The following is a 27,735-nucleotide window of genomic DNA, read 5'->3' as shown; positions in this document are numbered from 1 at the left end:
CTCCCAGGGTGTTGGAATTACAGAAGTGAGCCACTGTGCCTGGCTAGCATTGTCTCCTTTTTTTTTTTTTTTTTTTTTGAGATGGAGTTTCGCTCTTGTCCAGGCTGGAGTCCAATGGCTCCATCTCGGCTCACCACAACCTCCGCCTCCCGGGTTCAAGCGATTCTCCTGCCTCAGCCTCCCGAGTAGCTGGGCTTACAGGCATGCACCACCACGCCTGGCTAATTTTGTATTTTTAGTAGAGATGGGGTTTCTCCATATTGGTCAGGCTGATCTCGAACTCCCGACCTCAGGTAATCCGCCTGCCTCGGTCTCCCAAAGTGCTGGGATTACAGGCGTGAGTGAGCCACCGCACCCGGCAGGATTATCTACTTCTACACTATTAATGCCTATTAATGCTGTAATTACACGCGTGAGCCACTGCGCCCCGCCGATCTTCGTGTTTTAAATCCCGACACCAAGGCGCGGTAGGATTCGCGACGCCTGCAGCCAAAGGTGTCAGCGCCCAGTTCCCTCAGGCTTGTCCTCGCCCCCGTATGGCGCGAAGGCCACTGGGAGTTGTAGTCTCCCAGTGTAGTTAGTCGGCGCTTCCCGGAAGTGACGCGAGGACCCGCCTTCTCTCTCGGCGTTTCCGCTGTCACGGCTCTGCGGTGTGACTCGCGGGCTCAGCTGGTTGGTATTTTTTGGGCCTTGTGCTTCGTGGTGGGAGACCCGGGTCGAGGTCCGGGTGGGGCCAGTGAGGGGTCGGGCGTCGGGAGGTGTTGGCTCGGGCCTCTTCGCATGGCCAGTGACGCCTTGGCTTCCCCGCAGGTCCGGCCGTAGCACCTCCGCGCCGTCGCCATGTCGCGGTTTTTCACCACCGGTTCGGACAGCGAGTCCGAGTCATCCCTGTCCGGGGAGGAGCTTGTCACCAAACCTGTCGGAGGCAACTATGGCAAACAGTGAGTTGCAGGGGTTTTGGTTGTGACCATTCTGGGAGTGCGGGGTTAGGCAGGCTGTGGAACGCAGTGCACGTGGGAGGGATGGAGGTGAGGGCGGGGAGAGCGGGTTTGGACAATGACCAGAGTTTGCAGGATCGGAGCGGTGTTGGAGAGAGACAGCCTTAGAGGGCTGTGATAGCGGGAGGCCACCCACCAGGCACAAGGGATAGAATCACAGAGGTTTCCCAGGCCAAATGTGTTGCATCAGCTAACTGGCCTTAAGTCTACAGCCTCTATCTGTCTCCTCTCATCTTAACCGCCGAGAAGTCCTTAGTGACTTCTCACTGCTCACAGAAGGAAATGCAAAATGATTGATTGGTATCTGGGAGCCCCCCGATGTGACTCTGAAGTCTGGCCACCTGCTGTGTACGCAGGTGCTTAAACATTTTATATGCCTGTTCACCTCTACGTAAATACCCATCCCCCATTTCTGTACATTAATTTTTTTTTACCCCCTTTGAAACAATATAATGGTTTTTTTTTCCTTTTTTTGAGGGGTCATAGTTCACTGCAGCCTCGACCTTCAGATCTCAAGCAATCCTCCCACCTCAACCTCTCAAGTAGATGGGACTACAGGTGCACGCCATCGCGGCGGGCTAATTGTTTTTAATTTTTTGTAGAGAAGGTGTCCCACTGTGTTGCTTGGTTTGGTTCTGAACTCCTGGGCTCAAGTGAACCTCCTGCCCGGCATTCTAAAGTGTTGGGGTTACAGGAATGAGCCACTGTGCCCCACTGGAATGGTGTTTCTTAAACATCTGCCACATGCTTGTGCTACTGTTTTAAAAGTATGTATTGCACATGTATATGCCAATATGCATATGGTTTCGTATCACTTCCACAGGTGGAAACCAATGTCATTTGCCATAAAATACCAAATAATCCAGGCTGGGCAGGTGGCTCAAGCCTGTAATCCCGGCACTTTGGGAGGCTGATTACTTGAGGTGAAGAGTTTGAGACCAGCCTGGCCAATAAGGTGAAACCCCGTCTCTACTAAAAATACAAAAATTAGCCGGGCGTGGTGGCATGTGCCTGTAACCCCAGCAACCTAGGATGCTGAGGCAGGAGAATCTCTTGAACCTTGGGGGCGGAGGTCGCTGTGAGCCGAGATTGCGCCATTGCACTCCAGCCTGGGCGATAAAAGCAAAACTCCACCTCAAAAAACATCCCCAAAATAATCCAAAAAATAATAAAAAGGGAAAAGAGGCAGGCAAGATGGTGCATGCCTGTAGTCCCAGCTACTCTGGAGGCTGAGGTGGGAGGATCCCTTGAAACTCAGGAGTTGGAGGCCGCCTGGGTAACATAGTGAGACCTTATCTCTTAACAGACAAAAAGAACAGAGATACTGTTGCTGACTGTGAGCCTGTGGTCTGGTCTTACTATCATAGAAAAATATCATAGAAAAATACGAGCAGTGGAGGTGTTAATGCCATTGAGACTTTCTCCTTGCTGTTGGCCTCTCATACTTTGGGAAATGTTGCTAAGATCTAGTTTAGGTACCACCTCCCTGAAGCCTTTTCTGTTCATTATAGCTCAAGTATTGTTTTTCTCTACCTCTTTTTTTTTTTCAGTACTTCTGTGGTGACTTGTGTCTCTATGTCATTAGTTACACAGTAAATTAGCACGTTCATTTGTTGGTTTTTGAGAGGATAGTGAATGTCATCTTTGTGTTTGCTACAACACTGAGCAAAAGGCCTTACTTAATGTACACTTAAAAGATTGAGTTGTATACGAAGTGGCCCTGAGGAGGAGTCAAAAAGAGGATGAGTGTGGTGTGGATGGCCTGGATTACTTAGTTCTACCTGTCCTGAGTAGGGAAATAGGGATCTCTTGGAAAAACTGGGAAAGGAGGTTAATGGTCTCTGTTCCTTCCAAACAGGCCATTGTTGCTGAGTGAGGATGAAGAAGATACCAAGAGAGTTGTCCGCAGTGCCAAGGACAAGAGGTGAAGCCATGGCGAGGCTGGGTGATGGGAGTCTCTGGGAGCAGTGAAGCTGTGGGGAGGCTGGGTGATGCGAGTCTCTGGGAGCAGTGGTGAGTTTTCCCTCGGTGAGCATATTCAATGTGGTATCGGGTTCCCAACCCAGGTTTGAGGAGCTGACCAACCTTATCCGGACCATCCGTAATGCCATGAAGATTCGTGATGTCACCAAGTGCCTGGAAGAGTTTGAGCTCTTGGGAAAAGCATATGGGAAGGCCAAAAGCATTGTGGACAAAGAAGGTGTCCCCCGGTTCTATATCCGCATCCTGGCTGACCTAGAGGACTATCTTAATGAGGTGTGATGCCTATATTTATTACCACCACTTATTCATGGTTTTGTACTTTTAGTGGTGGGATGTATGGGATCTTTTAAAAATAAGCTAACAGATGTGGTTAATAAGTAGTACCAGCGGTGTTCCAATAGCAAGACTCAAAAGTGGAGAAGAAGCCTGGAGTTTAGGAAATGTTACTTGGTTTCAAATCACTGTTCTCTCTTTCTTTCCTCTTCTTCTCTTTAGCTTTGGGAAGATAAGGAAGGGAAGAAGAAGATGAACAAGAACAATGCCAAGGCTCTGAGCACCTTGCGCCAGAAGATCCGAAAATACAACCGTGATTTCGAGTCCCATATCACAAGCTACAAGCAGGTAGGGAGGCTAGAGGCACACTTACTGAACTGGGAACAGTGACCCCGTGACTGAGACCCAAAGATGGAATTGCTAGTGGGAGATGTGACTGGAGCGGGAAGATGACAGAACCGTCTGGGGTGGAGGGGTGGGGTGGGCTGATGGCTGGAGAGCATCCATGATTGTTCTGTCACTTCCCTCTCTGTCCAGAACCCCGAGCAGTCTGCGGATGAAGATGCTGAGAAAAATGAGGAGGATTCAGAAGGTGAGCAAAAGAACCTTTGTTGCAAATAGGAAGTCCAGAGTTAGTGCTGCCCTTGGCCTGGTTTTTTGACTGCCCTCCAATCCGGCTTTTCAACATTCAGGATCTTTTTCTCCCTCCATTACCACTAGGCTCTTCAGATGAGGATGAGGATGAGGACGGAGTCAGTGCTGCAACTTTCTTGAAGAAGAAATCAGAAGCTCCTTCTGGGGAGAGTCGCAAGTTCCTCAAAAAGATGGATGTAAGAGCCAGGGTTAGATGGGTGATTTCCTGCCAGAGGTAGTTCCTGAGTCCCTGGGGGGGAAAGACAAGACTCAAACTCCTAGGGTTGGGAGGGGTGGAATTTAGTGGAGTTGAGAACAGGCTTCCTCTTACATCAGAGCAGTGGGCAAACAGGGATCTGGGCCCAGCTCTGCCAGGGAAAGCTGTGTGTGTTCCTGCGGCCAAATTGCAGCATCACTCTGGGACTTGATGGTCAGTTCCAGCCCTTGGTATCTTGATTCCATGAGTAGCCACTCTTGTTCTGCTCATGAAAATAAATCTCGAACATGCGTTAGTAAGGAGGGTAGAGACACCAGTCAATCTCCCTATCTTCTTGCTGATCCTCTTTTCTCCCCTCTAAGGATGAAGATGAGGACTCAGAAGATTCTGAAGATGATGAAGACTGGGACACAGGTTCCACATCTTCCGATTCCGACTCAGAGGAGGAAGAAGGGAAACAAACCGCGCTGGCCTCAAGATTTCTTAAAAAGTAAGGAAAGTAGTGGGACCTAGGGTTACACTGGAACTGGTAGAAAGCCCTTAATTGTCTGGAAGTTTATTGATTCTTCCATGGAGTCCTTTTAGGTTGGAGAAGCCAACTGTTAGCATTTTACAGTAGGATCAGAGAGTCAAGTATATTAGTTGGCTAAAGTCACAAAGCTAATGTGTCCTAAAGTTGAGAATTGAAGGCTCCAGAGTCTAAATATTTACCCACAGCCTTACTCACTGCGTGTGGATTGGGTGCAAATTTCACCTGTGTGACATTGGACAAACTACTTCACCTGTCTAATCTTCAGTTTTCTCATCTGTAAAATAAGGCAGGGAACCCTCCCTTCCAGAATAGCTGCAGGAATACAGGGAGGTGTGATGTAAGAAAGTAGTTCATCTAAGACTGACGTGTGGTGAGCCCTCGGTGTGTGTTGCTACTGTGTTAACCCTTCCTGATAACTTCTTAGTACACATACAGCATACAGACTGCCGCAAGTGTTCATGACCTTTACTGGGACAGTCAGAATGGGGGAGGATCCCAGTGTGGATTCTGTCTCCCAGCCTTTATCAGCTGTACAACATTGTATAAGTTACTTGACCTTAAGTCTCAGTTTCTCCCTTTGAAATAAAAGTGATACCTGCTCCTTTGTATCCCATGGGAGTGAAATCTCAAGCTCACTAAAAATAGTGCTTTTATTTATTTTTTCTTAGCCAGTTTGCGCAAACTACAGATAAATAGTGCTCTTTTGAGACAGGGTCTCGCCCTTCCCAGGCTGGAGTGCAGTGACGCAATCTTGGCTCACGGCAACCACAACCTCTTGGGCTCAGGTGATCTTCCCACCTCAGGCTCCTGGGTAGCTGGGACTACAGGTACACTCCAGTACACCCGGCTAATTCTTTGTGTTTTTAATACAGACAAGATTTCACCATGTTCCCCATGCTGATCTTGAACTCCTGGGCTTAAGCAATCCTCCCACCTCAGCCTCCCAAAGTGCTGGGGTTATAGGCGTAAGCCACTGCACCCAGACAAATAGTACCCTTTTAATAGGAAGATTATTGCTCTCGAGGTTGCTTTCCTGCGTTTAAAAGTTGTGGTCATGCTGCTTTAGGGAGGTAGTGAGTTTCCAGCCCTCTAGAGGTCTAGACAGGCTGAACAACTTACTTGGTGGGCATTTTGTTGAGAAGCCTTTTTTTGTCCAGTGCTTCAGGGAACACTGGTTAAGGTCTGGGCCGCATTGTCTATCACACCCATTCTTGGAGGGTTTACAACCACCTCTGGAAAGTTCCATGAGAATAAATATGCCTAACTTTGTATTATTAACCATCCTAAAAACTTGCTTGATCATGAAACTCATTTTTTTAACCTGTTGATAACTTACAGAACTATCAGTGTTACTATTGGTTCAGATCTTTTATATCCACTGTAGTTTGCGTTTTTGTCTTTGAATAATTGTGTATTGAAGTCTCCCATTGTGTGGACTCTGGTGTGTGATGTGCACTGCACATGTGTGTTGCACAAAGGCTCCTGTCTGAGGGAGCAAGTGGGGCCTAAAATTAAACTTAAGACATCAAGGCTGGGCACGGTGGCTCACGCCTGTAATCCTAGCACTTTGGGAGGCTGAGGCGGGTGGATCACGAGGTCAGGAGATCGAGATCATCCTGACTAACACAGTGAAACCCAGTCTTTACTAAAAATACAAAAAATTAGCCAGACATGGTGGCAGGCACCTGTAGTCTGAGCTACTTGGGAAGCTGAGGCAGGAGAATCGCTTGAACTGGGAGGTGGAGGTTGCAGTGAGCCGAGTTCGTGCCACTGCACTCCAGCCTGGGCGACAGAGCAAGACACTGTCTCAAAAAAACAAACAAACGAAAAAAACAACAAAAAAGAAAACTATAAGACTATAAAGCTATACTTTTATAAATATAGACTCAAAAGTCCTCAACCAAACCCAGCAACATACAATAAGGATTATATGGGAGCACCCCCTTCTTGCCTGTAGGGGGATGGAGGATGGGTGGGCTCATCTCCCAAAAAAGTTTTTTTAAAAAATTTAATAACCAAGTAAGGTTTACCCCAATAATAGAAGGATATTTTAATATGAAAATCAACTAATATACTGTATCAATAGAATAGCAGACAAAAGCCATAGAGTCATCTCAGCAGATGCAAAAAAAAGCATTTGAAAAAAGTCCTAATATTCTTTCTTGATAAAAGACTGAAGCTAGGAATAGAAGGGAGCTTCCCTCTACCTGATAAAGGACGTTTATGAAAGGACTTTTCCTGTCCTTTTATTTTTAACTCTGCCATGCTGTATGATTAAGAGTGTTTCTTGGCTGGGTGTGGTGGCTCACGCCTGTAATCCCAGCACTTTGGGAGGCAGAGGCAGGCAAGTCACAAGGTCAGGAGTTCGAGACCAGCCTGGCCAACGTGGTGAAACACCATCTCTACTAAAAATACAAAAAAAAATAGCCAGGTGTGGTGGCCTGTGCCTGTAGTCCCAGCTACTCATGAGGCTGAGGCAGGAGAATTGCTTGAACCCGGGAGGCGGAGGTTGCAGTGTGCTGAGATCGCGCTATTGCACTTCAGCTCTGGGCAACAGAGCAAGACTCAGTCTCAGGGAAAAAAAAAAAAAGAGTGTCTCTTAAGCACAGCTAGGTTTTTGGTTTTTGGTTTTTGTTTTTTTTTAAATCTCATAAAATCTCTGCTTTTTTTTCTTTTATTGTGATACATAACGTTTCCCATTTTAACCATTTTCAAGTGTACAAATCAGTGGCATTTAGTACATTCACATTGTGCAACGACCACCAGAACTTGATCTCTGCCTCTCTGGCAATTTAGTTCATTTATGTTTATTATAGTTATTTACATATATATGATGGTTATTTATATATGTGTCTACATAATTAGTTTTTATCAAGACGGGGTCTTGCCCTGTTGCCCAGGATGGTCTCGCACTCCTGGGCTCGAGTAACCCTTCTGCCTGGGCCTCCTAAAGTGCTGGGATTACAGACGTGAGCCACTGCGCCCAGCCTATTGTTATCAATGTATTCTTACCATTTTATGATATCTTATACTTTCTGTTTATCCTCTTTATTTTAAATTTTGTGATAGCTTTATTGAGGTGTAAATGACATACAATAATTGCACTTGTTTAATTTTTTTTTTTTTTTGAGACGGAGTCTTGCACTGTCGCCCAGGCTGGAGTGCAGTGGCGCGATCTCTGCTCACTGCAACCTCCGCCTCCCGGGTTCACACCATTCTCCTGCCTCAGCCTCCCGAGTAGCTGGGACTACAGCCACCCGCCACCACTCCTGGCTAATTTTTTGTACTTTTAATAGAGACGAGGTTTCACCGTGTTAGCCAGGATGGTCTCAATCTCCTGACCTCGTGATCCACCCGCCTCGGCCTCCCAAAGTGCTGGGATTACAGGCATGAGCCATCGCGCCTGGCCTTAAATTTAATAAGTTGTGACATATGTTTACACCCATAGAACTCACCACAATCAAAACATAATATCCTAAAAATTTCACACCCAAACATTTCCACCTTCCCCTTTGTAATACTTCTCCCCTGCCTCAGTTTCCTCACCCTATCCCTAGGCAACCACTAATTTGCTTTCTGTCACTAGGTAAGTTAGCATTTTCTAGAATTTTATGTGATGGAATCAACGGTATATAATTTGGAGGGGGTAGTTTCTTTCATCATAATTATTTTGAAATTCATTCTGTCTTCTAAAGATTGGGCATCTCTAATTCCAAAGTCTGAAATTTTTGGAGCGCCATAAGTGGAAAATTCCACATCTGACCTCATGTGACAGGTTGCAGTCAAAACTTTGTTTCATGCACAAAATTATTGAAAATACTGGTAAAATTGCCATCCGGCTGTATGTATAAGGTGTAGATGAAACACACACATTTCGTAGTTAGACTTGGAGCCCTTCCCAAGATACCTCATTTTATATATATATGCAAATATTTGAAATTTGAAACACTTCTGGTTCTAAGCATTTCAGATAAGGGATATTCAACCTGTATTTTATTTTTCTTTTATTTGTTTGTTTTTTGTTTTTGTTTTTGAGAAGGAGTCTCACTGTGTTGCCCGGGCTGGAATGCAGTGGTGCAATCCTGGCTCACTGCAACCTCTGCCTCCTGGGTTCAAGTGATTCTCATGCCTCAGCCTCCTGGGTAGCTGGGAATACACGTGAGCACCACCACGCCCAGCTAATTTTTATATTTTTAGTAGAGACAAGGTTTCACCATGTTGGCCAGGCTGGTCTCGAACTCCTGACCTCAGATGATTCGCTCACCTCAGCGTCCCAGAGTACTGGGATTACAGGCATGAGCCACCACACCTAGCCTACATATATTTTCTCATCCTCTTTTCTTTCCCCCATTTCTAGATTATATGTATTTTCTTATTATTCATTTTGTTTTTCTCTGCTGGTTTGGGAGTTACATGCTATGCTTTTAGAGGTTATCCTTGAATTTTTTTTTTTTTTTTTTTGAGACACTGGCCTGTTGCCCAGGCTAGAGTGCAGTGGCGCGATCTCGGCTCACTGCAAGCTCTGCCTCCGGGGTTCATGCCATTCTCCTGCCTCAGCCTCCTGAGTAGCTGGGACTACAGGCACGCGCCCCCATGCCCAGCTACATTTTTTTGTATTTTTAGTAGAGACGGGGTTTCACTGTGTTAGCCAGGATGGTCTCGATCTCCTGACCTCGTGATCCGCCCACCTCAGCCTCCCAAAGTGCTGGAATTACAGGCATGAGCCACCGCACCCAGCCAAATTTTTTTTTGTTAACCTGTAAACTAACTTGTATACCTAATCAAAAAAATCTAAAATTAGTTGAATCAATGTTCTGAGGAAAACCCTTGATAAAATAAAGTTAGAATTTCAAGTGTCAGAAGCTTTTTGACATTGAGAGTTTGTGGCTTTGTAGTGTAGAAGAATAATTCACAGACACTATTTCACTTGTATAACAAGTGAGACAGATTTTCAGATTAATTTCCAACCGAGCAAAAGCAGGATTTATATAGGAGAAAGAGGAACAAGGAGAGAGGGCAAAACCACAGAACAGTGGATTCTGTTTGCCCGTTTTTCTGTGTAAACTCTGATAATAACTCTCCTTGAGTATGCCACCCAAGGTTGGTGGATGATCTAGAAAACACGATAGGCCCTCTGCCAGTAAGGGTTTTCAGCAACTCCAGATTCAGCCAGTCTAAATATACCCTTTCCCTCATCAGCATTTCTCAGCCTTCATCTTTTGGTCAAAACAAGCTTGTAAAGGAGTGGGTTTATTCCCATGAGCTTCAGCCTCTTTGATGTGGGATAAGGCCATCTGTTGTCTTATGGTGATCTGAAGGTATTAGGGGGAAGTTCATCTATACCTGATGTCATGATTGACCTGTGAACTCTTTTTTTTTTTTTTTTTTTTTAAGATGGAGTCTTGCTCTGTTTCCCAGGCTGGAGTGCAGTGGCGCAATCTCAACTCACTGCAACCTCCGCCTCCCTGGTTCAAGCAGTTCTCCTGCCTCAGCCTCCCAAGTAGCTGGGATTACAGGCATGTGCCACCACGCCTGGCTAATTTTTTGTATTTTTAGTAGAGACAGGGTTTTGCCATGTTAGCCAGGATGGTCTCCATCTCCTGATCTCGTGATTGCCTGCCTCAGCTTCCCAAAGTGCTGGGATTACAGGCGTGAGCCACTGCGCCCAGCGACCTGTGAACTCTTACAGAGCTGCTGTCTACTTCTAAGAGAGTTACCTGATTCTGGAGGCGTTTTTTTGTTTTTGTTTTTGTTTTTTAAGTGAACCCCAGGATCTCTAGTGAGATCAAATGTCCGAGTTAGGATCCTAAGCAAGGGTATATACATCTAGGGCTTTCCATCAGTAGTTGTGGTTGGGAAGGCATGGGAAAATGGTGTGGTCCTTTGCAGTGTAGTTAGGCCTGACTTCCGTTGGTGTCTCTTAATAATGTCTTTTTAGTCTCTTAACTATGCATTAAGTAGAGGTAATACTCGTTTAGAAATGTTGCTTGCATCTGTTGATTATATAGCTGAGGATACAAACATTTGTTATCTGATAATTTCTTTTTTTTTAAATAGTTTAATGTATTTTAATAGCAAACTTACAGGAACAGCACAGAAGACAGACAACATTAAAAACACGTACTTGCATGTAGGACAACTCAGTTAGGAAAGTATAGTGAATGGATGGAATCTACTGTATGATAAAAATGCTACAAACAGCATTTAGTTGCCGTCAATAAGAAATTTACTGGTTTTAAAAAAATCCAAATGCTGGCATTGTCCAGAAAAATTTAACAGGTTTATTTATAATTATTATAAAGTTGAACCACTGAAATTTGTTCACTGAAACATTTTAACTTGCATTAATGCTTTACGTCTCCGCATTTATATTAAAAATTCACACACAAATGAAAATGGAAAAACTGCCAATACCTGATTTCTGTCCCCTATTTTTCCACTCTCAATCATATACTTAGGTACCTTTTGACCCCATGGAAAAAAAATATCTAACATTCAGAACTACCAATAACAGGAAGAAGAGAATTTTTTTTTTTTTTTTTTTGAGAATGAAATGTTTCCCATCATAGTGGATTCTTAAGCACGTTCTCCACGTATGCAGCGTGCTAGCTGGATGTCTTTTGGCATAATGGTTACACGTTTGGCATGGATAGCACACAGGTTGGTGTCTTCAAAAAGCCCAGCCAGATAGGCCCCACTTGCCTCCTGCAAAGCACCGATAGCTGCGTTCTGGAAGCGCAGATCTGTTTTAAAGTCCTGAGCAATTTCTCGCACCAGACGCTGGAAGGGAAGTTTGCGAATCAGAAGTTCAGTGGACTTCTGATAACATCTAATTTCACGGAGCGCCACAGTACCAGGCCTGTAACGATGAGGTTTCTTCACCCCTCCAGTAGAGGGTGCACTCTTGCACGCGGCTTTTGTAGCCAGTTGCTTCCTGGGTGCTTTACCACCCGTCGATTTGCGGGCAGTCTGCTTTGTATGAGCCATGGTACAGAGACCTCCTTACTTACCCCCCTTCTCCTTCGGCTGGAGCTCGGCGAGTGAGAGGCGGCGCGACGGCGGCTGCGAACACCTGTTATCTGATAATTTCTAAAAAGATATGAATATACCAGAGTATAGTCTGTCATAGGAGAGGTCAAGCCAAGTCTTAGGTCTTTCAGTTAGAATTTCGTACAATAGTACATTTCCCTTTTGAGGTGTGTATCATACTATCTTTAGTGCTAGGAGTAATACTTTAGCCAAGGAAGTTTAAGTTCTTTTGAAGCATTCATTTTAAAAAATAGCTTTAGCTCCTCTGATCTCAAAGCTATACAGATGGTTTGGACAAAGAGGTTTTAGTTTAATGAACATACTTTGCATATTTGCAAATGATTTTACCTATAAAGTGAGTCATCATTAGAGTCTTGCAGTGGTACGGGGGAAAGAGCCATAAGCTTTTGTTGTTGTTGCTGTTGTTGTTGTTGTTGTTGTTGTTGTTGTTTTTAATAGAGACGGGCTTTTTACCTTGTCACCCAGACTGGTCTCAAACTCCTGGGCTCGAGCAATACGCCCACCTCGGCCTCCCAAAGTGCTGGGATTACAGGCTTGAGCCACCATGCTTGGCCGGTCCATACACTTTTGTTGAGAGTTATGACACTGGTCTTCTGGCAAGGGAAGACTTAATTTAACTGGTAAACTTATAGACTATTCCAAAAACGTATTCAAACCTTTTAAGCAGTGAAAATGAAATTTATTTATAAATGTTCAAATGGTAGATTATGATAATTACATATGAGGTTTCAAAAATGTTGAGTCTTTCTGGAAAGATTTATTCTTCAGTATCTGTGCAAAGTTTGAAGTTAATTTGTCTTTGCCATTTTGTTTGTATTTTGTTCCATAAATACATATTCAAGTCTGGAGATGGTTTCAGGCAACATCCAGTAGCCTAAGACCATTTCAGCGTAGCTGGTGATCTTTTTCTGTTTTGTGGGGACCTTTTTTATAGTGAACATTTTTTTTTAATTCAGAATTTAGATGAATCGGTTGTCAAGAGAGGAGAGAAGGGGATAAAACAGTTTAGGAATAGTGAAAAAGAAAAAAAATCTTTATATATTTGGGGAAACTGATTCATTGGTTAGCTGGTCAGTCTGGAGAAAGCAGCTGGTATCAAAGAAAATAAGTTGTGGATTCTTTGGAAAACTGTAGATGTTAGCTTTGGAGCAAAATGACAGGTTTTTTTGTTTGTTTGTTTGTTTTTTTTTTGGAGACTGAGTCTTGCTCTGTCACCCAGGCTGAAGTGCAGTGGCATGATTGTGGCTCACTGCAGCCTTTTCTGCCTCCCGAGTTCAAGCGATTCTCGTGCCTCAGCCTCCTAAGTAGCTGGGACTACAGGCGTGCACCACCATGCCCAGCTAATTTTTGTACTTTTAGTAGAGATGGGGTTCCACCATGTTGCCCAGGCTGGTCTTGGATTCCTGACATCAAGTGGATCTACCGTGCGTAGCTGACAGGTTGTTTCTATTAATATGTCTGCAGTGGCCTGGTTAGTACTCTGTCTTATTAGAGATGGCTATGGTTATGGTTAACTGTGCCCTGTAGGTCATTATTATAGAGGATAACTTGGACCCAGGAGCTGTTGGAGGAAAAGAGGAAGTTGATGGGAGGAAGAAGCCTTAGAGATGGGGACGGGCTGATCTGTCATCTTCTCCCATGTCTGCTGGCAGGGCGCCCACCACAGATGAGGACAAGAAGGCAGCTGAGAAGAAACGGGAGGACAAAGCTAAGAAGAAGCACGACAGGAAATCCAAGCGCCTGGATGAGGAGGAGGAGGACAATGAAGGCGGGGAGTGGGAAAGGGTCCGGGGCGGAGTGCCCTTGGTTAAGGTGAGGGTTTCACTGGTAAAATGAATTGGAGAACAGTTTGGGAGGGCATAAAGGTCCCCTTGTGGGGAAAAGGCAAGGACAGGTTCCTGCTGGCATGCACATGACGGGATATGTACTGATACAGGAGAAGCCAAAAATGTTTGCCAAGGGAACCGAGATCACCCACACTGTCGTTATCAAGAAACTGAATGAGATCCTACAGGCACGAGGCAAGAAGGGAACTGATCGGTAAGATTCGTGGGCCTGGGCAGTGGGATTGCAAGGTGGCAGAGGGTGGAGGTTGGGGGAAGGGATTATTGGGAGGGTCTATGTGTGGCTGTAGTAGAGGGAATGGTATGCGTGGGGCATCCCAGTCCATTATCTGCTGTTTACTCTTCTTGTGACCTAAAACCAATCACTTAACGTTTTGGGTCTGTTTTCCCATCTATACAATGAGATAATATTCTCCTCTTTTTTTTTTTTTTTTTTTTTTTTTTTTTTTTTTTTTTTTTTTTTTTGAGATGGAGTCTCGTTGTTGCCCAGGCTGGAGTGCACTGGCGCAATCTCGGCTCACTGCAACCTTTTTGCCTTCTGGGTTCAAGCGATTCTCCTGCCTCAGCCTCCTGAGTAGCTGGGATTACAGGCACCCGCCACCATCCCTGGCTGATTTTTGTACTTTTAGTAGAGACAGGGTTTCACCATGTCTCGAACTCCTGACTTCAAGTGATCCGCCTGCCTCAGCCTCCCAAAGTGCTGGGATTACAGGCATGAGCTACCACACCCGGCCTTTTTTTTTTTTTTTTTTTAAGATTAAAAAACTAAAAGAGTGTTTACCTTCTTTAGTTATTAGGTAACAGAGGATGGTGGTAGGTGTGAAACATTTCACAGCATTCCAGGATGGTTGGGATTATTGTTGCTTCTGTTTGGAATTTATAAAGGAGAAGCAGGGATATGGGTGGTGAGGAGGGCGTGTTATCTGAAGAAGGCATCCTGGGAGAGACTTTGTGATTTGTCTCCAAAGCCTCACCCAGCTCTCTGGTCCTCTAGTGCTGCCCAGATTGAGCTGCTGCAACTGCTGGTTCAGATTGCAGCAGAAAACAACCTGGGAGAGGGCGTCATTGTCAAGATCAAGTTCAATATCATTGCCTCTCTGTATGACTACAACCCCAACCTGGCAACCTACATGAAGGTGAGAGCAGTGAAGAGGAGCATCTCAGGGCATAGCTGGTGGGTTGGGGGAGAAAGGTACCTAGCGTCTTAAGACTCAGGGGCTATGGAAGCAGTCTTGGTGGTGGAAGGCCCCACGATTCCTGCTGAAGGGGGAGGCATCCGCCTACTCTACCTTCACACCTCTGACTCTGCTGTGGCCTGAAATCTTGGCAGCCAGAGATGTGGGGGAAGTGCCTGGACTGCATCAATGAGCTGATGGATATCCTGTTTGCAAATCCCAACATTTTTGTTGGAGAGAATATTCTGGAAGAGAGTGAGAACCTGCACAACGCTGACCAGGTAAAGGGAGGAGTTGGCAGGATAACTGGAGGTGTGTATTTTATGCTTTGGGAAGGCTCAGTGGGACCCGAGGGTTGAGGTTTGAGACTGAGATCTGGGCTAATTTGTTGACTCCTCCTTCGCCTTCCTTTTCAGCCACTGCGTGTCCGTGGCTGCATCCTAACTCTGGTGGAACGAATGGATGAAGAATTTACCAAAATAATGCAAAATACTGACCCTCACTCCCAAGGTGAGCCTGAGCAAGCGTGGGCTTTGCTGAGAGGAAAATTGCAGGGAATATTACTAGGTTTAGAGCTTTGTAAGGATTATACTAAGTCAGAATGCTTGAAAAGCCAGCCTTTCAACTTACCCAGCATTCACACAGAAGGGCCTGATGAGATGCTGGCTCCCAGTCCCATCGTTTCTGATTCCGTAGGTCTGGGTGGGGCCTGAGAACGTGCACCTCTAGCCTGCTCTCAGGTTGCTGGTCTCAGGGCTATACTTTGAGAACCTTTGAGGTAAGGCGTCTATTCACTTCTCTTGTTTAGCTTGGATGAGAGGCATTGGGGTGTGAAAGTGCAGCATAGTTTACTCAGTAGAAGTGTGAATGTGCCCATCAAGTCAAGGGTGTAGTGATTAACAAGGCAGCCTAAAGCTTACCTTTTGTGCTGGATGGAGAAAGGCAGTTTGACAAATAATGGTAGTAAGATATGGCCGGGCGTGGTGGCTCACGTCTGTAATCCCAGCTCTTCGAGAGGCCAAAGCAGGCGGATCACGAGGTCAGGAGATCGAGACCATCCTGGCTAACACAGTGAAACCCTATCTCTACTAAAAATACAAAAAAAAAAAAATTCGGTGTAGTAGTGGGCGCCTATAGTCCCAGCTACTCGGGAGGCTGAGGCAGGAGAACGGCTTGAACCCGGGAGGCGGAACTTGCAGTGAGCCAAGATCGCACCCCTGCACTCCAGCCTGGGCGACAGAGCAAGATTCCATCTCAAAAAAAAAAAAAAAAATAGTATGATATTAAGATAATTCTGGGCCAGGTGCAGTGGCTCATGCCTGTAATCCTAGCACTTTGGGAGGCCAAGGCAGGTGGATCACCTGAGGTCAGGAGTTTGAGACCAGCCTGGCCAACATGGCGAAACCCCGGCTCTACTCAAAATACAAAAATTAGGCAGGCCTGGTGGCAGGTGCCTGTAAATCCCAGCTATGTGGGAGGCTGAGGCAGGAGAATCCCTTGAACCCGGCGGGGCAGAGGTTGCAATGAGCCGAGATCACACCACTGCACTCCAGCCTGGGCAAAAGAGTAAAACTCCATCTCAAAAAATAATAGTAATTCTAGATGATGTAAAGTTCAGAGTTAAACTAGGGCCCTGTGGTAAAAAGTGGCTGGAGGGGTGGCTGCTGTAGCTAACAGCTGGAGAAAGCACCCTTAAGTAAGGGCCACCTGAGGTGAGATCCAATGAGGAGGAGTTAGGGGAAGAATCAGCTGAAGACAGTGCCTGACAGGAGGAGCAGAGAGCGAGCCTGATGTTCCAGGAGTAAAAAGGCCGGTGTGACTCCAGCACAGGAAGGCGGAGGGAGAATCGTGGGAGACCAGGCAAGGGCCAGGCCTGGCAGACCCTTATTGGCAGAGGTTGGCAGTTGGGATTTTTTTCCTAAGCTGTGGGACGGGAAGGTTCTCGGTCCTGGGAGTGGGGGATGGCCTTTCTGGGGCACACTGACTAGACTTTTCTGACGGGTGCAGAAGAGGGACAGGTTGACTGGAATGACTGGGGACAGATGGGAAAGCCTGGCTGCCCAGCTGAGATGAGGGTGGGTGCTCTCCCTGCCAGAGTACGTGGAGCACTTGAAGGATGAGGCCCAGGTGTGTGCCATCATCGAGCGCGTGCAGCGCTACCTGGAGGAGAAGGGCACTACCGAGGAGGTCTGCCGCATCTACTTGCTGCGCATCCTGCACACCTACTACAAGTTTGATTACAAGGCCCATCAGCGGCAGCTGACCCCGCCTGAGGGCTCCTCAAAGGTGAGCACGTGGCAGTCATGGCAGAGGGGAATGGGTGTGTCCGCCTGTCCTCCACTTCTGTCAGGACTTGACAGCAAATCTGTTACTCTCTAGACTTCCGCAGGTGGAGCAGGGAGGGAAACTGAGGTATTAGAATGAGACTGGATAGAGTCTCATCTTTGGTTGCTAGAGCCTGTGCCTTTTAAAGCTGGATCTCCTTTGCAAATAACCTCCCTTCCTCCCCAGTCTGAGCAAGACCAGGCAGAAAATGAGGGCGAGGACTCGGCCGTATTGATGGAGAGGCTATGCAAGTACATCTACGCCAAGGACCGCACAGACCGGATCCGCACATGCGCCATCCTCTGCCACATCTACCACCATGCTCTGCACTCCCGCTGGTACCAGGCCCGCGACCTCATGCTCATGAGCCACCTGCAGGATAATATTCAGCATGCAGACCCGCCAGTGCAGGTAGGATGGGGAGGCCTTGGAGGTGAAGGAGATGCCAGGCCCCTGGCCTCTTGGCAAACTGGCTTAACCAGAACAGCCACCTGTCTGGCCGGTGCAAATTTAAGTAGACACTTGGTCTTTCCCAGATGCCAGCATCCTGCATTCCTCCTGCATGTAAACATAATTTCATGTCAAAAAAAATAAAATTACCCAGGCTTGGTAGTGCTTGAGCCCAAGAGGCAGAGGTTCCAGTGAGCCGAGGTTGTGCCACTGCACTCCAGCCTGGGTAATAGAGCAAGACTGTGTTCAACAACAACAACAAAAAAAACTGTGTCTGGAAGTGTAGATCATGTAAAAGTATATTTGAGGCAACTGGGAAATGTTTGTGTAGAGCACCTGGTGAACCTGTCTGGGGGTAATGCTGGTTTTTAAACAGCCCTCCTGTTTGTGTTTTTATTCCATGGTATGAACATATCACTGTATCTGTTTTCCTCTTGGCGGACACCCAGTTTATTTCCAGTTTTTGGTTCTGATGTATGAAGCTGCTGTGAACATTCTTGTAAGAAACTCAAAAGTGGTTATACCATTTTACACTCCTACTAGTGTTTGGGAGTTCCTTGTCAACTTTTGGTGGTGTTGGTCTTTTTTTGAGAGAGAGTCTTGCTCTGTCGCCAAGGCTGGAGTGCAGTGGTGCAATCTCGGCTCACTGCAACTGCCACCTCCCAGGATCAAGCGATTCTCCTACCTCAGCCTCCCGAGTAGCTGGGATTACAGGTGCCCGCCACCATGTCCGGCTAGTTTTTGTAATTTAGTAGAGATAGGGTTTCACCATGTTGGCCAGGCCGGTCTCAAACTCCTGACCTCAAGTGATCTGCCTGCCTCAGCCTCCCAAAGTGCTGAGATTACAGGAGTGAGCCATCATGCCGGCAGTGGTATTGGTCTTTTAAACTTTTTTTTGTTTTTGTTTTTTGAGGCAGGGTCTTGCACTGTCACCTAGACCGAGTGTAGTGGCATGATCATGGCCCACAGTAGCCTCAAATTCCCAGGTTCAAGTGATCCTCCCACCTCAGCCTCCATAGTAGCTGGGACTACAGGCATGTGCCACCATGCCTGGCTAATTTTTTATTTTTTGTAGAGACAGGGTCTCACTATGTTGCCCAGGCTGGTCTCAAAGATGTTTTAGTTTATGTGTGTGTGTGTGTGTGTGTGTATGTGTGTATGTTTTTGTTTGTTTGTTTTGAGACAGAGTCTTGCTCTGTTGCCCAGGCTGGAGTGCAGTGGTACAATCTTGGCTCACTGCAACCTCCATCTCCCAGGATCAAGCCATTCTCCTGCCTCACGATCCCGTGTAGCTGGGATTACAGGCACGTGCCACCACACCAGGCTAATTTTTGTATATTTAATAGAGACAAGATTTCACTATGTTGGCCAGGCTGGTCTTGAACCTCAGGTGACCCTCCCACCTCAGCCTCCCAAAGTGCTGGGATTACAGGCGTGAGCCACCGCACCCGGCCACTCAAAGGTCTTTTAAATTTTAGTTGGTTGTCTAATGGTATCTCATTGTGGTGTTAGTTTGCATTTCCCTAGTGACTATTGATACTGGCTATTTTTTTGCTTTTTTATGTTTTTTGGCCATTAATCTTTCATGAAATATGAAATATCTAGTCAATTCTTGCCCATTTAAAACAATTGGATTGTTCACTTTATTGAGTTGTAGGAGTGCTTTATCTATCCTGGATAACTAGTCCTGTGTCAGATTTTTTTTTTTTTTTGGAGACAGTGTCTCACTCTGTTGCCCAGGTTGGAGTGCAGTGGTTCAATCTCGGCTCACTGCAATGTCCACCTCCTAGGTTCAAGCAATTCTCCTGCCTCAGCTTCCCAAGTATCTGCAATTACAGGCATGTGCTACCACACCCAGCTAATTTTTGTATATTTAATAGAGACGGGGTTTCACCATGTTAGCCAGGATGGTCTCAAACCCCTGACCTTAGGTAATCCACTGGCCTTGGCCCCCCAAAGTGCTGGGATTACCGGTGTGAGCCACTGCGTCCAGCCTCTCGAAAATACTTTCTTCCAGTGTAGTTGGCTTATTCGTTTTCTTAACCATGTCTTTGGATGAAGTCTAATGTATCAGTTTTTTTTGTTGTGTTTTTTGGTTTTTTTTTTGAGACGGAGTCTCACTCTGTCGCCAGGCTAGAGTGCAGTGGCACGATCTCGACTCACTACAACCTCTGCTTCTCAGGTTCAGGCGATTCTCCTGCCTCAGCCCCCCGAGTAGCTGGGACTACAGGCGCCTACCACCATGCCCAGCTAATTTTTTTATTTTTTAGTATCCGTGTTGGCCAGGATGGTCTCGATTTCTTGACCTCGTGATCCGCCCGCCTCACCCTCCCAAAGTGCAGGGATTACAGGCGTGAGCCACTGCGCCCGGCCCAGTTTTTTCTTTTATAGTAATTATTTTCTGGATCCTGTCTAAAAAACCTTTGCCTAACTGAAATTCATGAAGATTTTTTAAATTTGTCTCTTTTTTTTTTTGTAAGTGGCTATATGGGTGTTAGCTTTTACATTTAGTCTTATAGTTGGTCTTGGTTTGATTTTTGCATCTGGTGAGGTTGGGATTAGGGTTTCTTTTTCCTCCATACGGATACCTAGTTGTTCTAGCATCATTTGTAGAAAAGACCTCCTTTCCCCTATTGTATTGCTTTGGTGTCTTTGTGGAAAACAATATGAAAAACCACATTACCTACAAGAGTAGGTGTTTTTCAGGTCATTCCCTTCTGTCCCATTCATTTATCTTTTTGTCTGTCCTTATGCAAGTCCCATACTATCTTCATTGCTGTGCAACATAGCAAAACCCTGTCTCTACAAAAAAATACAGAAATTAGCCAGGCATAGTGGTGCACGCCTGTAGTCCCACCTACTCAGGAGGCTGAGGTAGGAGGATTGCTTGAGCTCAGGAGGTCGAGGCTGCAGGAGCCATGATCACGCCACTGCACTCCAGCCTGGGCAACAGAACAAGACTGTCTCAAAGAGAAAAGAAATACCCGGTTACTTCTCCTTCATTCTATTCATATAATGAATAACTATGAGTTCGTTACTGTGTTTTTTTGCTTTTTGAAAAACGGTGTCATTCTGTCACCCAAGCTGGAGTGCAGTGGCGTGATCTCGGCTCACTGCAATCTCTGCCTCCCAGGCTCAAGCAATTCTCCTGCCTCAGCCTCTCGAGTAGCTGGGATTACAGGTGCACATCACCACCACCCAGCTAACTTTTGTATTTTTAGTAGAGATGGGGTTTCACCATGTTGGGCAGGCTGCTCTCGAACTCCTGACCCCACGATCCACCCACCTCGGCCTCCCAAAGTGCTGGGATTACAGGCATGAGCCACCATGCCCAGCCGAGTTCATTACATTTTTATACTAACCTTTTATTCCTGAAGTATATCCAGTTTGGTTATGTATATTGTTTCTTTTATATTATATATTGCTGGATTCTGTTGCTAACATTTTTAAGGCTTTTTGCATGTAAGCTTATGACTGGTATTGATCTCCATGTTTTTGTTGTTATGACTACACTTAGTCTTTTCCCCCAAGATTTGTACCACTTACCGTCTCCGCTGTCTTAATTAGTGCCAAGTCCCTCTTCCCAGTTGCTTAGACCAGAAACCTTGGAGTCATTCTTAATTTGAACTTTTCCCTCATATACCGTATCTGATTCCCCAGCCATTCCTGTTCACAGTCCATTATGAGAACACTTCTGTCACTTCTGCTTGTACCCTCTGCTCTAAGCCACCATCATCTGCCTTTGTGTCCCTTCAGTCCCTTTGTTCTGTTCATAATACAGATTAACCCTGTTCAGTTATGTCAGATCATATCACCTGTTTGCTCAAAACCTTCGCATGGTTTCTTGTCTTAAAACTCATATAAAATGGCTGGTGCTTGCCCATCCCCCAGCTTGTGGTGGCGTCTTTTCCCAGCCCTAGCTGTGCCGTGCCCCTTGTTTCTTGAATATACCTGGCCCGGTTCTTCCACAGGATCACTGCGTTTACTTTTCCTTTTTATAGGATATTCTTTCCCCAGATGCCTGCATGACTTGCTCTCTCTTTAGGTCTTTGTTCAAACATTCTTTACCAATGAGGCCTTCTGTAGTTATATGAACATTTGAGCCTCCACCACTGTGCAGAGTGCCTTCCTGGCTCTGTCTTCTGCTTTATTTTTCTTCTGAGCATGAGTCACCATCCTTGTAGTGCAGCTCTCGTGCCCCCCACACCCCACCTCTAGACATAAGCTCCATGCAGAGTGGGGACTTGTCTATTTTGTTCTCCCTCCCCAGCCTAGTGCTCAGCACATAGTAGGCACTTGAAGTAGATTTGTTTAGTTTTGTTTTGGTTTTTTATCTTTAGCGATGGGGTATCTACATGTTTCTCAGGCCCATCTTGAACCCCTGGGCTCAAGTGATCCTCCCACCTTAGCCTCTCAAAGTGCTGGGATTACAGGCGTGAGCCACCACGCCCGGCTTAGTTATGGAATAAATGAAGACTTGTCTTGCAGCTGTCATCTCTGAGTGCATTATTACCCTTTGCCCCCAGATCCTTTACAACCGCACCATGGTGCAGCTGGGCATCTGTGCCTTCCGCCAAGGCCTGACCAAGGATGCGCACAACGCCCTGCTGGACATCCAGTCGAGTGGCCGAGCCAAGGAGCTTCTGGGCCAGGGCCTGCTGCTGCGCAGCCTGCAGGAGCGCAACCAGGAGCAGGAGAAGGTGGAGCGGCGCCGTCAGGTCCCTTTCCACCTACACATCAACCTGGAGCTGCTGGAGTGTGTCTACCTGGTGTCTGCCATGCTCCTGGAGATCCCCTACATGGCCGCCCATGAGAGCGATGCCCGCCGACGCATGATCAGCAAGCAGTTCCACCACCAGCTGCGCGTGGGCGAGCGACAGCCCCTGCTGGGTGAGTGTGGAGCTCCAGGGTTCAGCAGGCTGCCTCGCTCCCTGATTACACATGAGGATTAAGAGAAGTGAAGGGAGTAACTCTCCCACCACTCGACTCCGTCTGATTTAATGACACCTTCTCTGCCTGGCACTGTCCTAAGTGTTTTGCAAATAATTATTTAATCTGCATTAGTAATAACCCTATGCTGTAGGTACTAGAATACCCTTTTTCCCAGTGGAGAAACTGAGGCACAGAGAAGTTAAGTGACTTGCCCAAGTTTAATGCAGCTCATGTATACCTCTGACCTTTCTTTCCCTTTTCTTCCCTTCATGTACATTATATTCCAGCCAAACCTACTGTCATAGAGCCTTATTGTTCAAGAAGCTAACATTGATTCCTTTGGCCCCTTTTGAAAGACAGATCCTGCAGGGTTGCACTGAGTGGTGACTCACTGGAAAGGAATTGAGCCACGCCCTTCCTGTGACGTTGGCCCACAGCAGGGCTTGACGAGCGAGCTAAGCCCAGTGTCCACAGCCACATCCCCCTACAGATTTGTCCTCTCCTGGTCATGTATATGTTTGGGCTAAAGGGCAGGTTCCCTTAGGCACATTTAGTTTGGCTTATGTAGTGAGATTTACTTTGTGGGGAAATTTCCCATGAAAATCGGAATTTTCATGTCTTAGAATATTGGCAATCTGTCACTCCTGGCCCTGCCTTCCTGCAGAGCTAGCCTTGGCTGGAGCTGAAGTAGCAGCGATGGGAAAGGGCTGTCTGCTTCTCCACAGTCCCTGCCTCTCAATTTCTCCCTACAGTGGTTCCAAAAGCCAGTTTCCATCAGCCCTGCACTGTTGTTCAGCCTATAGAGAAATATTCTTTGAGCCCCTAAACTTGCCTTTTTCTTTCTTTCTTTTCTTTTCTTTCTTTCTTTCTTTCTTTCTTTCTTTCTTTCTTTCTTTCTTTCTTTCTTCCTTCCTTCCTTCCTTCCTTCCTTTCTTCCTTTCTTTTCTTTTCTTTTCTTTTCCTTTCTTTCCTTCCTTCCTTCCTTCCTTCCTTCCTTCCTTCCTTCCTTCCTTCCTTTTTTTATTTTTGAGACAGAGCCTCACTGTTGCCCAGGCTAGAGTGCAGTGGCGCAATCTCAGCTCACTGCAACTTCCACCTCCTGGGTTCAAGCAATTCTGCTGCCTCAGCCTCTCAAGTAGCTGAGACTACAGGTCCCCGCCACCATGTCCGGCTAATTTTTTTGTATTTTTAGTAGAGATGGGGTTTCCTCATGTTGGCCATGCTGGTCTCGAATTCCTGACCTCAGGTGGCCCGCCCACCTCGGCTTCCCAAAGTGCTGGGATTACAGGCGTGAGCCACCGCGCCTGGACCAACCTTGCCTTTTGCAAGTGTTAATATGGTTAAAATGGAGGTTCATCCAGGAGGGCTGTGTGCCTCTCCTTACACTTAGCCCTGCTCCTGTGGTTCCATTTGGGCCTGATCCCCGTTCGCATATTGAGCTTGCTGTTCTTGCTCTGGAGTCTGCGTGTTTGTGTTTCTTTGTCTGCCACCCATTTCTAGCCGTAGAACTTTTGCACTTTGTCTACCCTGAATTCCAGTTACTACAGCGTACCATGTCTTACCTCCCTGGCTTGTCTTAGGATTGTATTTAGGGGCCTGAGTTCATAATTAATACATAAAACCTGTGATTTTAGAGATAATTTTGACCGGGGCTAAGTTTTTTAAGGAAAAGAAGTGAGCTGCTTAGAAGAATAATAAGCTGGCAACAGTGTAATTGATGCATGGGCATGGCACCATTCATGAAGGTGATGTGAGTGAGGAAGGGTTGGTAAATGCCATTCCAGTTGAGCTGGAAGAGGTGGTTTGATTTTGTTTTGTTTTGTTTTGTTTTGTTTTGTTTTTTGAGACGGAGTCTCGCTCTGTCACCCAGGCTGGAGTGCAGTGGCGCAATCTCGGCTCACTGCAAGCTCCGCCTCCCGGGTTCACGCCATTCTCCTGCCTCAGCCTCTCCGAGTAGCTGGGACTACAGGTGCCCGCCACCACGCCCGGCTAATTTTTTTGTATCTTTTTGGTAGAGACGGGGTTTCACCGTGGTCTTGATCTCCTGACCTCGTGATCCACCCGCCTCGGCCTCCCAAAGTGCTGGGATTACAAGCGTGAGCCACCGCGCCCGGCCGTTTTGTTTTGTTTTTTGAGACGGAGTCTCGCTCTGTAGCCCAGGCTGGAGTGCAGTGGCAAGATCTCAGCTCACTGCAAATTCTGCCTCCCGGGTTCAAGCAATTTTCCTGCCTCAGCCTCCCGAGTAGTTGGGATTACAGGCGTGTGTCACCATGCCTGGCTAATTTTTGTATTTTTAGTAGAGACGAGGTTTCACCATGCTGGCCAGGCTGGTCTCCAACTCCTGACCTCAGATGATCCGCCTGCCTTGGCCTCCCAAAGTGCTGGGATTATTACAGGCGTGAGCCACCACGCCTGGCTGGAAGAGGTGTTTTTAGGTCAAGGAAGCTTAAAAGAATCTGATGAAAGCCGTGGGCCTTTTTCCTAGGAAGATGTACATGAGGACACGTGCACAATTTGTCAACATTTTCGAGGGTTTCAGCAGTCCCCTGAAGTGCATCTATGGACTGGTTGAGGTCAGACCTAAGTACATTTGTGCAGATGGAGTGGCTTGGGCGACTGCATGGCTGTTTGGTGGAGAGGCAGGGAGAGTCTCTAGTATGGTTTGCTCCTCCAGCCTCTGTTTCTCCTTAAAGAGTGCTAATGGGGTAGGAGTCCTTGTCCCAGGTTCCCTAGGCCCTGCCTCATTCCCACCCTTTCAGGTCCCCCTGAGTCCATGCGGGAACATGTGGTCGCTGCCTCCAAGGCCATGAAGATGGGTGACTGGAAGACCTGTCATAGTTTTATCATCAATGAGAAGATGAATGGGAAAGTGTGGGACCTTTTCCCCGAGGCTGACAAAGTCCGCACCATGCTAGTTAGGTGAGCAGACAGGGAGGCCATGATGGGTCGGGGAAGAAGAGACTGGTTGGTCCCCTTCCCTGAGGCCCTGTTGTCCTTTCTCTCCCCTCTTCCCGCAGGAAGATCCAGGAAGAGTCACTGAGGACCTACCTCTTCACCTACAGCAGTGTCTATGACTCCATCAGGTAGGCGGGGCCCTGGGGACACAGAAGGGCCCCAGCCTTGTGGGCAAGGGTCCTGACTGCCCCTGCCTTCTGCCTTCTTTCTTCCCAGCATGGAGACGCTGTCAGACATGTTTGAGCTGGATCTGCCCACTGTGCACTCCATCATCAGCAAAATGATCATTAATGAGGAGCTGATGGTAGGGGCCGGGGTGGGAAGCGGGCAGGTAGAGCCATGGAGGGATTGGAGCAGAGGGGCCTGATCTGTGTTGTGTCCCCTCCTTTGCCTCGGCCTGTCAGGCCTCCCTGGACCAGCCGACGCAGACAGTGGTGATGCACCGCACTGAGCCCACTGCCCAGCAGAACCTGGCTCTGCAGCTGGCCGAGAAGCTGGGCAGCCTGGTGGAGAACAACGAACGGGTGTTTGACCACAAGCAGGGCACCTACGGGGGCTACTTCCGAGGTGAGTGCTTCCAGCTCCTCTCCTTGCCCAGCTCCTGGTGCCCTCACCACCTCTCCCCTGGCACTCTCTCCCCTTCCTTCCTGTCTCTCTCCTGCAGACCAGAAGGATGGCTACCGCAAAAACGAGGGCTACATGCGCCGCGGTGGCTACCGCCAGCAGCAGTCTCAGACGGCCTACTGAGTAAGCTCTCCACTCTGTCTCGCGCCTAGACCATCCAGCCTAGACCATCCAACCTTGAAGTCCTAAACCACACCTCAGTCATTAAAGGTCTATTTAAAGTTGTTCTGGTTGATTGCTTGTTGCCACAAAGGTGTGTTGAGCCCATTCATTTGCTGATTATATTTCTGAGCTGCTACCACATGACAGACACAAGGCTCAGATGAAGAGGTGAATTGAACACATTCCTGACCTCAAAGAGCCTGCTGCTTTTTGACATTTAACAGAAAATTGTAATAACGTAAGTTATAATGGGTGTTTTAAAAGGCCAGGTGCAGTGGCTTACGCCTGTAATCCCAGCACTTTAGGAGGCCCAGGTGGGCAGATCCCAAAAGGTCGGGAGTTTCAGACCAGCCTGGCCAACATAGTGAAACCCCCTCTCTACTAAAAATACAAAAATTAGCCGGGCATGGAGGCACATGCCTGTGGTCCTAGCCGCTTGGGAGGCTGAGGCAGGAGAATCGCTTGAATCCATGAGATGGAGGTTGCAGTGAGCCAAGATCATAGCACTGCACTCCAGCCTGGGCAACAAAGCGAGATGCCATCTCAAAAAAAAAGTCACAGATGTATTGAGAATGTGACCAGAGGGTGGAACATCAGGAAAGATGTAGTGAAGACAGTAGTGACGATTGGACCCTGAGGGTTCACCAGGCAGGAGAAGGGAGAGCTGGTCTAGACAAGTGTAGATGCACTGTTACCTGTTCATAACAAGACAGGCGCCATCAGTAAGAGGGTGCATTGAGAGACTGGGCCTTTGCTGTGATATCTAAGCATGTGGTTGTTTTCTGATCATTTAAGTTTATTGTGTTTTTTGTTTGTTTGTTTTTGAGACAGAGTCTCACTCTGTCGCCCAGGCTGGAGTGCAGTGGCACGATCTCGGCTCATTGCAAGCTCCGCCTCCCGGGTTCATGCCATTCTCCTGCCTCAGCCTCCCAAGTAGCTGGGACTACAGGCGCCCAACACCATGCCCGGCTAAATTTTTGTATTTTTTTTATTTTTATTTTTTTTAGTAGTAGAGACGGGGTTTTACCATGTTAGCCAGGATGATCTCCATCTCCTGACCTCGTGATCCACCCGCCTACACCTCCCAAAGTGCTGGGATTACATGCGTGAGCCACCGCGCCCAGCCTTATTGTGTTTTACATAAGTATGGGTCCACAACAGATTGGATTTTTTTTTTTTTTAAGAGATGGGATCTTGCTGTGTTGCTCAGGCTGATCTTGAACTCCTGGACTCAAGCAATCCTCCCATCTCAGCCTTCTAAGTAGCTGGGACTACAGGTGTGTACCATCATGCCCGGTCTAGATTGGAAATTTTTTTTAAATGATCCTTTACCACATTTGAGAAGCACTGATGTAGGCAGAGGAAAAAAGTGCAAGCTCAAAGGGTTGGAGAAGGGAGATCGTGGCGTGATTAGTGTAACGCACATGTGGAGCGTGTGCAGGAGATGCACTGGAGACTTACCCGGGCCATCTCTTAAAACTTTCAATGCTCTGGGCTTTTATAAACAAATTCACAGCTGGGGCTGGGCGTAGTGGCTCACACCTGAAATCCCAGCACTGTGGGAGGCCGAGGCAGGACCATC

At 47.0% G+C, this 27,735-nt stretch overlaps 2 protein-coding genes across 2 annotated transcripts; one reads left to right on the top strand and one right to left on the bottom strand.

Moving 5' to 3' along the window:
- The first annotated feature begins 601 nt into the window (after positions 1–601).
- Positions 602–26,216, top strand: LOC116470189 (eukaryotic translation initiation factor 3 subunit C). The gene is made up of 21 exons (XM_032155718.2): positions 602–672; positions 811–941; positions 2,857–2,922; positions 3,065–3,254; positions 3,477–3,602; positions 3,792–3,846; positions 3,975–4,084; positions 4,467–4,594; positions 13,339–13,498; positions 13,623–13,726; positions 14,525–14,666; positions 14,861–14,986; positions 15,122–15,215; positions 16,801–16,991; positions 17,217–17,441; positions 22,007–22,370; positions 25,172–25,331; positions 25,430–25,495; positions 25,584–25,671; positions 25,772–25,934; positions 26,032–26,216. The coding sequence occupies exons 2-21, from the start codon at positions 841–843 to the stop codon at positions 26,112–26,114; spliced, it is 2,742 nt and encodes a 913-aa protein (XP_032011609.1). The 5' UTR covers positions 602–672; positions 811–840; the 3' UTR covers positions 26,115–26,216.
- LOC116470258 (histone H3.3A-like) lies at positions 10,953–11,824 on the bottom strand. The gene has a single exon (XM_032155864.2). It carries the CDS (start codon positions 11,621–11,623, stop codon positions 11,213–11,215), a length of 411 nt encoding a protein of 136 aa, XP_032011755.1. The 5' UTR covers positions 11,624–11,824; the 3' UTR covers positions 10,953–11,212.
- Positions 26,217–27,735: the final 1,519 nt, after the last annotated feature.

Source organism: Hylobates moloch, unplaced genomic scaffold (assembly GCF_009828535.3).
Source record: "Hylobates moloch isolate HMO894 unplaced genomic scaffold, HMol_V3 SCAFFOLD_6, whole genome shotgun sequence".
NCBI lineage: Eukaryota > Metazoa > Chordata > Mammalia > Primates > Hylobatidae > Hylobates > Hylobates moloch.
The sequence above is the reverse complement of the archived record's forward strand: the minus strand, read 5'-3'. Positions and strand labels throughout refer to the sequence as shown.

Bases quoted from the DNA above. Each gene is read 5' to 3' on its own strand.
- LOC116470189 (XM_032155718.2), top strand. From the start codon at position 841: ATGTCGCGGTTTTTCACCACCGGTTCGGACAGCGAGTCCGAGTCATCC. The intron at 3,847-3,974 runs GTGAGCAAAAGA...CATTACCACTAG, and splicing joins AAATGAGGAGGATTCAGAAG to GCTCTTCAGATGAGGATGAG. The intron at 25,672-25,771 runs GTAGGGGCCGGG...TCGGCCTGTCAG, and splicing joins TCATTAATGAGGAGCTGATG to GCCTCCCTGGACCAGCCGAC.
- LOC116470258 (XM_032155864.2), bottom strand. From the start codon at position 11,623: ATGGCTCATACAAAGCAGACTGCCCGCAAATCGACGGGTGGTAAAGCA.